The 13743-nt window shown below is 40.3% G+C and overlaps 1 protein-coding gene across 4 annotated transcripts in view; it reads left to right on the plus strand.

Annotated features, from left to right (window-relative positions):
- Positions 1 to 9360: 9360 nt before the first annotated feature.
- Positions 9361 to 13743, plus strand: part of mybl1 (v-myb avian myeloblastosis viral oncogene homolog-like 1) — a 73472-nt gene continuing 69089 nt past the window's right edge. For all 4 annotated transcript variants that reach the window (XM_073041233.1, XM_073041253.1, XM_073041247.1 and 1 more), the window contains exon 1: positions 9361 to 9630. In XM_073041233.1, coding sequence (XP_072897334.1) covers positions 9611 to 9630 — 20 coding nt within the window. In that variant the 5' untranslated portion in view covers positions 9361 to 9610. The remainder of the gene's footprint in view (positions 9631 to 13743) is intronic.

Raw genomic sequence — 13743 nt, forward strand, 5'->3', positions numbered from 1 at the left:
TTGGGATCTCAGGAACTCTCAAACCTCTTCGTCATGACAAGGTGATGATCCTTAGAGAAGAATTCTTGTACCAAGTGGCCAGTGGTTAGTGATATTTTGCATTATTGGGCAATTTTTTTTAAACAAGGGGGCATTCTCTATTTTGTTGGCGACACAGTAGTGTAGTGGTTAGCACAATCCTATACAGTACAGGCGACACAGGTTCGTTTCCCACCGCAGCTTGCAAGGTTTGTACATTCTCCCCATGGGTTTCCTCTGGATACTCGTTTCTTTCCCTCAATGCCAAGACGTACCAGTTGGTAGGTTAATTGGTCCCGTGGTTAGGATAGGATCAAGTTGGGGAATTGCTGGGCAAAGTGGTTCGAAGAGTCGGAAGGGCCTACTTCACGCTTCATCTCAATAAATAAATAAATTTTACATGGTAGCCCGACCCCAGTACATAATAGCTTCTTCAACTTATGCCAATCGATTATATATAGTCAAAAATTTAAATAAAACATGCACAGCCATGCAGATTAAAACAATGGATTCTGCAGAGCAGTACAGTACTGCTTGGATTCATTTAAAAATAGAGGATCCCCAGGTTTTAACCTCATTCTTAGACTTCCTTACATAGTATATTGAAGTAATAACTAGATCCTTCTCCGACAATTAGGAGATCGAGGAAGGTTTTACCTCCTGTTGAATATACATGTTGAAACGTTTATCTCACAGTGGATTCTTACCTATCCTTAATCCTCTCAACTGCTGACAACAAGATTATAGATATGGAGATGTTATCCTGAAGGTTCTTTGGAAGTTGAGAATAAGTACAAATCTTATGTTCATCAAAGTACAAGCCAAGCAGCAAGCAGCCATTGACCTGTCCTCCTTATATTACAAGCCAGTCCAAACCAGTGTGAAAAGGAAACTCAGTAGAGATAACAGTATTGCAGAAAAGGTACTGAATTACACTGCTGTAACGCATAAGGCTTGCAAAAAACCCACAGCCAAATATACTAAATGTTTATAGAAAAACAAGAAATCATATTATGCAAGCCTGATTAAACTATAACAACAAACATGAATTTGGATCATAATCCAACAGGTGCTTTGAGTTAGTTTTGCTAAATTTTACTCCCTTAGCTCTACTAATTCATTTTCTTCGTTCCTTTTATTGGCATTTTAGCCTGGTTTCATTTCAAGAAGCTGGCAATTTAACTTAATTTGCTTATTATCATGCCCCTCCATCTTTAATTAGATTTTTTTTCATTTCTATACTCTTGAGTTTTACCAGACTTCACTAATATATTTGCCTTTGTTTCACAGAATTATTTTATAAGGCTGTTCAAATAAGCCATCTGTAAATCCGCCTAATGCAAAATTCCTTATTTATTTAGTTTAGTTTGAGTATCATATTTATTCAAGATATATGTAATCAAAAATCTTGTACTCTTCCTTGCCACAACTTTTTATTCCTTTGTCATAAAATTTCAAGTTACTCTCTACAGACTAGCATTCATAATAATTTTTTACATTACATAATGCTCATAAATATTAACAGTATTAAAGTTCTTTATCATGAACATTTTTCACTATTACTGTTTGTGAATTAAGTAACCAAATTATTCATGTTTTCAAAATAAAACGTGCATTTTTTCCAACAATTTTCATTCTTAATGTTCCAAATAAAATATAAAATGAATTTCCAAAATATATTTTACAGTAATATTAAAAACAGAAGTATAGGATCAATAGTCTATGTGGTACTTTGAACTTGTTCTCCCATTCAATGTGATCATGAATGATCTTCTATCTCAATACTGTATTTCCATTTCCTCTGCAATTTTTCAATGCCCTGTGTCCTGAAATTTATCCATCCTTTTTAAATATATTTGGTAACTTGGCATCCACAATGTTCTGCAGTAGAGAATTTTATAAGGTCACCACCCTTGTGTTTTTTTCCTTCCTCATCTCAAATATTTTAATCCTATATCCTGAAATGGCGGCCCCTAATTCCAGAACCACCTTCCAGTGCCAGCCATGGTAATCATTCTTTTTGCATCTATCCTACTGAGCCCTATCATAATATTTTGTTCTGATGAGAACGGCTGTCATTTTTCTTAACTTTATGGGTGTAGATCAGTAGGCAGCAGAATTTCAACCCAAGGAAGAAGCAGCACACGAAGGAGAGGACAAGGCAATCTGGCTGACAAGTGAAGTCAGGGATAGGATAAAAGCAAAGAGAAGGCATATAATATGGCAGAGATTTGTGGGAAATCGAAGGATTGAGAAATATTTTTAAAAGCTAACAGAGGACAACTATGAACAGCTATGAGAGAAGAGAAGATGAAATACAGCAGTAAATTGGTCAATATAAGATTCCAAAAGTGGTTTTTCAAGATACATAAAAAGTAAGAGAGGCAAGAGCATTTGAAATGAACGATTTTAAATGGGTCATTTTAAAATGAAGTTGGAGAAATCGTATGAGGGAACCTGGAAATGGCAAAGAGCTAAATAATTATTTTTCATCAGTCTTCACAGCGGAAAGCATAAATAATATGCCAGAGATTCAAGAAGAGTCAGGGGGCACAGATGAGTGTAGTGACCATTACTAAAGAGAAGGTGTTGGGAAAGCTGAAAATCCTGAAGGTGGATAAATCACCTGGACCCGGTTGGTCTACCCTCCAGAGTTCTGAAAGAGGCAGAATAACTGATTTTTCAAGGAACACCTGCAGCCAAATAACAGTGGTGAATCAGAGATCAGGAGTGAGAGAAGGACTAATACACTCAGGTCAGAAAGCGTGCATTAAAAAGCATTGCTTCGTGGGAGTTTCGACATTTGAACAGCAGCCAATCAGAGACAGGGATTAATTTTCAAGTGCAGATTAAAATAAGGTAGGGACAGGTAGAACGACCTTTGTTGGAGTGGATAGTGTTAGAGTGGGGATTTTGAGGCTTTAGCTCTTCAAGACTTCAACAAGGAGAGGCTTGAGTAAGAGAAGGTGAAAAGCTGTAGGTAGATATTTTTCAGTTTATTTTTTGTTTCCTTCTTTATCATTGCTCAGTGAGAGCAGTAGGGATGGTAGGCAGGAAAGATGAATGCTCTTCTTACAGGACGGGGGATGCGGGCATACAGTTCCTAACAACCCCACCTGCAAGAAATGCAATCAGCTGCAGCTTGTAACATTCCATGTTAAGGAGTTGGAGCTGGAACTCAATGAACTATTGGTTATTTGAAAGTCTGAGGGGCTGATAGACAGGACATATAGAGAGGTAGTTATACCCAAGGATCAGGGTGAAAGGGGTTATACAGTCAGTGCAGAGTCCTCCTGTGGCCATCCCCCGCAACAACAAGTATATCACTTTGGATACTGTTGGGAGTGGGGTGGATGACCCAGTAGAGGAAAGTCACAGTGGTCAAGTCTCTGGCATTGAGTCTGGCTTTGAGGCTTAGAAGGGAAGGGGAGAGAAGAGGTGAGATGTGGTGATAGGGGATTTGTTAGTTAGGGGAACAGAATGAAGGTTTTGTGGACGAGAGCGAGATTCCCAGATGGCATATCGCCTCCAGGGTGCCAGGGTCTGGGGCATCTCGGATTGAATCCTCAGCATTCTTAAGTGTGAGGGTGAGCAGCCCAAGGTCATGATCCATGTCGGTACCAGTGACATAGAAAGAGGGAGGAGTGAGTTCAGAGATTTAGGTGCTAAGTTAAAGCTCAGGACCTCCAGGGTTATGATCTTAAGATTTCTACCCATGCCTTGGCCAGTATAGGCAGGTAGGAACAAATGAGGTACTTATGGAATATGAGAAATTCAAGAGAATACTTAAGAAATAAATCAGGAGGGCTATAAGAAGGTATGAAGTTACTCCAGCAGGCAAGGTGAAGGAGAATAGACAATAGACAATAGGTGCAGAAGTAGACCATTTGGCCCTTCGAGCCTGCACCACCATTTTGAGATCATGGCTGATCATCTACTGTCAATACCCGGTTCCTGCCTTGTCCCCATATCCCTTGATTCCCCTATCCATAAGATACCTATCTAGCTCCTTCTTGAAAGCATCCAGAGAATTGGCCTCCACTACCTTCCGAGGCAGTGCATTCCAGACCCCCACAACTCTCTGGGAGAAGAAGTTTTTCCTTAACTCTGTCCTAAATGACCTACCCCTTATTCTCAAACCATGCCCTCTGGTACTGAACTCTCCCAGCATCTGGAACATATTTCCTGCCTCTATCTTGTCCAATCCCTTAATAATCTTATATGTTTCAATCAGATCCCCTCTCAATCTCCTTAATTCCAGCGTGTACAAGCCCAGTCTCTCTAGCCTCTCTGCGTAAGACAGTCCAGACATCCCAGGAATTAACCTCGTGAATCTGCACTTCCTCTACAGCCAGGATGTCCTTCCTTAACCCTGGAGACCAAAACTGTACACAATACTCCAGGTGTGGTCTCACCAGGGCTCTGTACAAATGCAAGAGGATTGCCTTGCTCTTGTACTCAATTCCCTTTGTAATAAAGGCCAACATTCCATTAGCCTTCTTCACTGCCTGCTGCACTTGCTCATTCACCTTCAGTGACTGATGAACAAGGACTCCTAGATCTCTTTGTATTTCTCCCTTACCTAACTCTACACCGTTCAGATAATAATCTGCCTTCCTGTTCTTACTCCCAAAATGGATAACCTCACACTTATTCACATTAAACGTCATCTGCCAAGTATCTGCCCACTCACCCAGCCTATCCAAGTCACATCACATCACAGGCCTTTGGCCTTTATTGCAAGATGACTTGTGCAGGAGCAATGATTTCTTATCGCAATTATAGGACCTCTGGAAGATTGTGTACAGCTCTGCTCTCCTCCCTGCCTACCTGATATTGGGATTGCAACAAAAGTTCTCCAAGCTAATTCTTGAAATAGGGGTTATTGCGCCACGAGGAGAGATTAAAGTTCTTTGGGGCTATATACTCTTGAGCTTAAAAGAATGAAAAGTAATCTCTTGACACAAACATATTCTTGCAATCTTGACAGAATAGATGCAGAGTACTTGGAAGAATATGACACAATAGTTATGAAGTAAGCACAGTTTCGTTACAGAGGGATCTTGACTAACTGTTAAAATTCTTTGGGGAGGTTCAAAGTGAACTTATTATCAAAGTACATATATGTCATCATATACAACCCTGAGATACATTTTCTTGCAGGCATACTCAATCCATAATATCCTGCCTCAATGACTCTTGCCCAGTTGCACTTACATCCACAGTGATGAAGTGTTTTGAGAGCTTGGTGATGAAATATTTCAGCTCCTGCCTGAGAGGCAACTGAGGTGCAACAGGTCCACAGCAGATGTAATCTCTTCAGCTTTTTACACAGCTCAGCATTTAATACCATCCTCCTGTCAAAACTAATAAATAAGCTCCAAGACCTTGGTCTCAATACCTTCTTGTGCAATTGGATTCTGCATTTCTTCACTCGTAGACCCCAGTCAGTTCAGACTGGCAAAAACATCTCCTCCACAATCTCAATCAGCACAGCTGCACCACAAGGCTGTGTGCTTAGCCCCCTGTTCTACTTGCTTTACACCTATGACTGTGTAGCAAAGCATATTCAAGTTTTCTTCCTGGTTGGTGATCAGCTCCTTGGTCTTGCTGACATTGAATAAGAGCTTGTTCAGGTTGTTGTGGCATCAATCAGCCAGATTTTCAGCCTCCCTCCTATATGCTGATTTGTCACCACCTTTGATTCAGTATTTGATGGAGTTCAGAAGGACGAGAGGGGACTTCATTGAAACCATCTGGATACTTAAAGTTCAGGATAGTCAGAATCAGAAACAGGTTTATTATTGCAGACGTGTCGTGAAATTTGTTTTGCAGTAGTAGTATAATGCAAAACTCAATAATTACTATAGGTTATGAAAGTAAATAAATAGTGCAAAAGAGAAATATGAGACAGTGTTCATGGGCTATTCAGAAATCTGATGGCAGAAAGGAAGAAGTTATTCTTAAAATGTTGAGTGTAGATCTTCAGGCTCTTGTACCACCTCCTGAAGGTGAAAAAGGCATGTCCAAGATGATGAGGGTCTTTAATGATGGATGCTGCCTTCTTGATTATGTTCTCAATGGCAGGGAGGGTTATGCCCATGATGGAACTGGGTGGAACTACAACTCTGTATAGCCTCTTGTGATTCTATGCAATGGAGGCTCCATGCCTAGTTAAAATAAGGTAGATGAGCTTATACCATAACTAGAAATTGGCAGGTATGACGTTGTGGGCATCACAGAGTCATGATTAAAAGTAGATCACAGCTGGGAGCTTAATGTCCTTTTGAAAAGACAGGCAGATGAGGTGGATGACACTATTGGTTAAAAAATGAAATCATATCCTTAAGTGATGTAGTCAAGTCAAGTCAAGTCACTTTTATTGTCATTTAGACCACAACTGCTGGTACAGTACATAGTAAAAATGAGATAATGTTTTTCAGGACCATGGTGTTACATGACACAGTACAAAAACTAGACTGAACTACGTTAAAAAAAGAAAACAACACAGAGAACGCTACACTAGACTACAGACCTTCACAGGACTGCATAAAGTGCACAAAAACAGTGCAAGCATTGCAATAAATAATAAACAGGACAATAGGGCAAGGTGTCAGTCCAGGCTTCAGGTATTGAGGAGTCTGATAGCTTGGGGGAAGAAACTGTTACATAGTCTGGTCGTGAGAGCCCGAATGCTTCGGATCCTTTTCCCAGACGGCAGGAGGGAGAAGAGATTGTATGAGGGGTGCATGGGGTCCTTCATAATGCTGTTTCCTTTGTGGATGCAGCGTGTAGTGTAAATGTCCATGATGGCGGGAAGAGAAACCCCGATGATCTTCTCAGCTGACCTCACTATCCACTGCAGGGTCTTGCGATCAGTATCAGAAGATGTAGAATCCCTGTAGATAGAGTTAAGAAACTGCAAGGATAAAAAGAGCCCCAGTGGGGAATTATATACAGGCTTCTGAATAGCACCCAGGATGAGAGGTACAAATTAGACCAGTAATTAGAAAAGGCATGTAAAAAGGGCGATGTTATGATGGATTTCAATATGCAGGTAGACTGGGAAAATCAGATTGGTATTGGATCCCAATAAAAGGAAAATGCCTATGAGATGGGTTTTTTTTAGAGCAGATTGTGGATGAGCCCTTAAGGGGAAATTAATTATGGGTTAGGTGTTATGAAATGAACTAGATTAGGGAGTTTAAGGTAAAGGAACCCTCGGGGAGGGCTGTAACTAAAATTGGATTATCAGGTATCACAGAGGCAAACTACAGAGGCATGAAAGATGAGCTAGGTAAAGTTGATTGGAAGGGGCCACTACCAGCGATTACAGTAGAACAGCAATTGCCGGAGGTTCTGGGAAGTCAAAGCCAGCATAAAAGCAAAAAAGATTATACAATACAGCACAAATTAGTAGAAAGTTAGAGGATTGGGAAACTTTTAAAAACCAACAGAAGGCAAATGAAAAATCAGTAAGGATATGAAATGAAGATAAGCTAGAGGGTAAGAGGGTAAAAAACTTCTATATAAAGAGTAAAGGACGAGCAAAAGTGGACATCGGACTGCAGGAAAATGATGCTGGAACAGTAGCAGTGCAGAACAAAGAAACAGCAAATGAACTGAATAAGTATTTTGCATCGGTCTTCACTATGGAAGACATCAGCAACATACCAGAAGTTTGAGAGTGTCGGGGGCAGAAGTGAGTGCAGTTGCTATTACTAAAGAGAAAGTGATTCTGAAAATTCTGAAAGTAGTTGAGTCACCTGGATCAGATAGTTTATGCCCCAGAGTTCTGAAAGGGATTGTAGAGTCATTAGTACTGATCTTTCAAGCATTGCTAGGTTCTGGAGAGACTGGAAAATTACAAATGTTATTGCACTCATTAAGAAGATAGGGGGGGAAAAAAAGGAAATTGATTATAGGCCAGTTGGCCTGACTTGTGTTTTGTAAGATGTTAAGAATCCATTATTAAAAATGAGATTTGGGGGTACGGCCAAACTTAGCATTGCTTTCATAAAGAAAAATCTAGCCTCAAAAATCTGTTGGAATTCTTGGAGGAAATTAGAAGCAGGATAGACAATGGAAAGTCAGTGGATGTTGTTTATCTTCAGAAGGCTTCTGACAAGGTGTCACATATGAGGCTGCTAAACAGGAAACGTGCTCCTATCTGATACCTTCCTCTCAGTGCTTTACCCCTTCACCTAACCACTCCCAGCCCCAGCCACCCACCTCCCCGTCACCTGGTCTGACCTATCAAGTCCCAGCTTGCACTCTTTTTCCTCTCCTCTCTTATTAAGGCTTCTGCCACCAGCCTTAACTGTCTTGATGAAGGGTCTCGGCCCAACTCCCTCAGCTATGCCTTTTCGCTGCTTTAGATGGTTCCTCAGCAGGCAACCTCTCCATCTTTGTCCCTATTGCTGAAAATTTACCATTGAGCCTCAGGACAAGTATAAACGTTTGTAGATGGAACTGAATAAAATAGCGTGAAAGCAGCTGAACAGTAATGGTTTGGAATTAGACGGCGGTGGATGGTCGTGTATGAGCATAAATATTTCCGGGGGATGAGAAGAGAATTGCTAAAAATTAATTCCTTCACGATGTCTTCATTGAAGTAGCTTTCTGGCATTGAGTACCGCTCCAAACATCGCTCACTTGGTAAGACGGAAAATAAGAGAAGCACACACGAAGAAATCTGTAGATGCTGGAAATTCAAATAACAACACACACAAAATGCTGGTGGAACACAGCAGGCCAGGCAGCATCTATAGGAAGAAGCACAGTCAATGTTTCAGGCTGAGACCCTTCGTCAGGACTAACTGAAAGGAGCATAAATAAGAGAAGCAACAGGTTGAGATATATTTCGGGGTGGTGGGGGGGGGGTTTATTTTATGGAGACACAAAAGACTGCGAATGTTGAAGCAACAGATAATCTGACTAACACACACAAAAAAACAATCTACTGGGGAAACTCAGTAGGTCGAGCATCTGGGGAAGGAAGGAGCAGTCGATGTTGCAATGGAAACCTTGCACTGGAAACGTATTCACTGTATGTAATGTCACAGGGCAGGAAAAACTTGCCAAAACGCTGAGGATTGTGCGGGCAGCAGCCCACGAGATGGCACTGCAGCCGATCATTTCGCGCCCTGACAAGCGAAAGCGTTTCAAAGCGCGTCATACGAACTACACTGACCAAGATGCGCCGCGGCCGCAGCGCCGCTCGGTACCGCCTCCCGCCATTCACGCTCCAGTTCCTGCGAACGCCCGCCCCTCCGGCTGGTTTCAAGCCTATGAACGGCCTGGACGCGTGCGCACATTCAAATACTGTTGGCGAATGTTTGAGAGGGAGGCTGGCGCGAGATTTGGCGGGACATAGAAACGGAGCCGGAGCGTGAGAGTGGTTACGGAGAGGGCTGGCGGAGACGCGGCGCCCGGGAATATGTTGACTCCACTTTTGGCACTGAGTCAGCAAGCGGTGACCCTTGGCCAGTCGGTGTCTAGCGCCACAGCGAAGTGATTATTAAGCGCCGACTTTGCCGGAGACCCGGCGTGAGTGACTGTAGGTACCGGGGAGAAGTGCTCACTGACAGTGATGGCCAAGCGAGCTCGGAGGTGAGTGCGTAGCCAGTGGCTTCTCTCTTAAACTGTGATCGGGGAGGAGTTCCTACCCCTACACCCACCGTCTCCTCTTCATTTTTATGCCAGATGAGTTGCGCCTGCTGCCAGCTGTCTTCGGCAAGTTTTAGTGACACTGCGACGTCTGCACAGTCAGAAAAAACCGCAAGATTGTTATGCTTGTCTTTTGAATCTTATACCTGTTGTATTTTTTTTTATTGCCAAAGGGGATTTTGCATTCAAAGCAAATCGTTTATGGACGCTAACTTTTTTACGAATATATTACAATTTACCAGGAAAGTCAAAGTGCACTAGGTGTAACGCGCCAATTTGGTTAAATGTACTTCTGTACACTCTAATCTGTCATCCATATGTCCTTGTACATAAGAGTTTGCCACATCATGCATGACTGGGCGTGCTACATTACATCGTTTTGAAACCGATCAGTGGGCTCCGCCAAAATAAAATCGGGGAGAGCTGCCACTCTTCAGGGTTAGTTGAAATTGTTTCAGTTTTTAGCTTTATGGTCAGGTTGAATGATCGGACGTTTTATGGTATATGATCAGGTTGAATGATCGGACGTTTGCGAGAACATTAGATTAGTGGAGTAAAATTTTATCTTAAATTGGATTGGAATGAGACCAAGAGCAACTAGATGGACCATTTCCCAATAGAAATCTCGGTGCATCCCTCTTCAGAGTTACATCAAATCTATTTTTGAAGTTCGTTGTTTTAATAAACAATTAAGTAGGATATTGTAAAATAAGTCGCAGAAATTCCATCTATTTTGATTCGGAGATGTTTGTTATCCCTCCCATGTGATTAACTGTTCTCAGTCAAAGTTATTTATGTGAACGGTTTATACGAAATTCGCCCCAGCCCGTTCTCCTCCATATATCCAAACGAAGTACAGTAATCAATATCTGAATGTACGGAAACAATTGATTTTCAAAGAAATCCTTGCAAAGTTATCTTCTAAAAAGTTCATAATCTTTTTTAACGATAAATAATCTTTTTGTTTTGTTACTAAGACGGCAATGTGATCACATGATTTTTGGCTTAGGGTTCCCCGAGTTAAAATTGTGTGTAATTGGCACCAAACTGTAAAGTGAGGAATCTTAAGAATTTGTCTTAAATCCACTGATTGTTTATTAAATTAAACATTAAATCATACAGTTTTTACAAGAAATAATTCAATTTGAAGGCTAAAAACAAAGTCCAATTTAGAACAAGGTGATCATAGTGTTGCTTAACCATAGTGATTAGTGTTTTGCTGGTTAGTTCAACAATCAAATGTTTGAAAGGAAATAGTTGTTCTTGAACCTGATATTGGACTTAAGATACCTCCTGTCTGATGGTAGTTGTGGGAAAAAAAATGGCATGGCATGGCATGGCGATCTTTGAAAGACGTTACTTTTTTAAGACAGCATCTTCTGTAGACACTATCAGTGATAGTGACCGATGTACCTGTAATATATTAGGCAGTGTCCATTATTCTGTAGCTTATATTTCTGTGCGTTCAAATTGCCATGCCGGACCATGATGCAACCTGTCGGTATACTTAATATTTTTTTCTCTGTGTTGCTTTTTGTGTTTACTCTGATAATATCACTTATTTTTAAACCATGTATAGAATTAAATATTTGCACTTTGTGAGCAATGGTTCTGGGGGTTCATCTCGATAGTGTAAAATGTCTGAAAAATTGGTGTGTGGCATAAACTCCAAACACCTTTCAAGTACCAAATTGTGCTCTACTATTAAAAACAAAAGCTAGTGTATTAACATATATATTTTCAAACTAGTTTTAAAGCTCTTTGCTAAAACAGCTTGCTGGATGAACAGATTCTGTAAGTTAATTTGATCTATCAAAGCTTTCTATTAAAAATGCTATCTTGTGCACATTTTTTTGAAAAGTGAATGTCTATATATACTAATCTAATATATTCATAAAATATATTAAGTCAGATGGCTTGTGTTGTATTTTGTAACTCCAAAACACAAAGCCATTGAAAGAAAAACACGGAGCTGGGGATAAATCGTGTACGTTGTTTCTTTACTTTAGTGAGGTGCGCAGTTATGAAGTGGTAATGACATATGACGTCCGTGTACATTTACATATGAATTATATAAACAAGAAAGAATATTTAATCAAACAATATTTATAATATTACTCATTACAGAAATGTTAAATACATAACACTCCTCCTTGCTTAGTTTTGATTTTGGAAATGTTCCTTGTTATCCACACCAGTAACAATGATGTCATCCAGGTAACACTGAGTAGGCAGCCTTGCAACACATGGTCCATAGCTTTCTACCAGCGTGCAGGTGCAGAGGCTACTCCAAAAATAAGCTGAATATAGCGGCTTTGTGAGTGTTTATCATGGGAAATGCTTCCATCTCCATCTGTAGGTAGGCCTCAGCTAGTTACACTTTGCTGTAGTGTTTTTATCTGAATAGGTTTACAAAGATATCCTCTTTCCTGGACAGAGGGTATTGATCTACTTTCAGAACTGGGTTGATGGTGCCCTTAAAATCAGCACAGGTCCTGACAGACCCATTTTTCTAGGTTCCTGGGACTACTGGTGTTGCCCATAGGCTCCATTCAGCCTTGGAAAAAATTACTTTAACATCCATGTGATCTAGCTCACTGGCTACTTTATCATGGATCATATAAGGAACTGGACAAGTTTTGTAAATCTTGAGTGTGGCATTTTCATTGAAAACTATTTTACCCTTAATATATTTGAGTTTTGCATTGCCATTTTTGAACATTACTGTGGCATTATCCAGTACCTTTTTAAATTGACTTTCACTTGACTATTGCAGGAGATGTGGGATAAATCTTCAATCAAGTTGTAGTTGTCTCAGTTAATCATGGCCCTACAATACTGGCCCTCTTGTTTTATCACATACAAGCCCAATGTGGCCTGTTAGTTGTTGTATTTCACCGTTACAAATGTCATTCCCACAAGTGTTAACTTTTCTCTGGTATAAGTTATTAGTTGGATATCTACAGGCTTCCGTTCAGTATCTTTGAAATGTCATTAAAATTCATTTTGTGGATTGACTGAAATTGCTGAGCCAGGGTCTAATTCAATTTTAATTAATTTGCCGTTCACTTCTCGTGTAAGCTGAATTGCTTGTCTATTGTTAGTTTTCTCATTGTAAATCTCTTACTCAGTACTGTGTCACTCCTATCGTTATCTACATTTTCATCAACAGCATGCAGATTGTTGCTCTTTTTGAAACTGCAACTTGGCTTTTTAGATTTGTCTCTTCCCTGTGCAGTCCAATTATTTTTTCTGACCAATATGCTCTTTGTATGTGCCCTACTTTGTTGCATTTTCTGCAAGTTTTGGCATTAAACCTTCCTTGATCTGGTGTATGTGAGCCCCTGCTACAATGGCAACACAATTTGTTCTGCCGGGCCAGTTTCTGTTTAGATATTGCTATTTTGTTCACTTTCATTCCTGACTGCAACTCAAATTAGTCTCTGCTGGTTCCATTGATACAGCAATTTCAACTGTTCTTTTAAATGTGAGTTGTGCTTCAGTTAGGAACCATTTCTGAATGCTTTCTTGTAAGATTCCACAAACTAGGTAATGGCTCAGTGCGTCATTAAGCCCATGCTTGAAATGAAAGTGCTCAAACAATTTCTTCAATTCAGTCACATAAGCTGAAGTGGACTCCCCTTGCTTTTGATTCCGCTTATGAAACCTAAAGAATTCTGCAGTGGTTTCAGTTCTAAGTGTTCCTGCATTACTTTCATGATATAAGCAAAGCTTATTTTGGTGGTTTGGATGGAGCAGTCAAACTTCTATGCAAACTATGCTCTTTTACCAATTTCGCTCAGAAGGCATATTCCAGTTATATGTTATGCGATCAAGTGCATCAATCTTTCCTATGTAGTTAGCCATATCTGCTTTTACTTTGTTTACTTGCTATTATCACCTGATACTCACTATTTATGAATCTGTGAATTTCATCAGTTTTCTGCCCTTTTTTTAACTTGACTGTCTTTCCCTTCCCTTGCGGAGGAAAAAAACGTGCTGTACTTGTCAACTTACAAAGGATATTTCTGAAATAGCCTCCCACTGTGAGTTACT

This window comes from Hemitrygon akajei, chromosome 1 (assembly GCF_048418815.1).
Source record: "Hemitrygon akajei chromosome 1, sHemAka1.3, whole genome shotgun sequence".
Taxonomy (NCBI): domain Eukaryota; kingdom Metazoa; phylum Chordata; class Chondrichthyes; order Myliobatiformes; family Dasyatidae; genus Hemitrygon; species Hemitrygon akajei.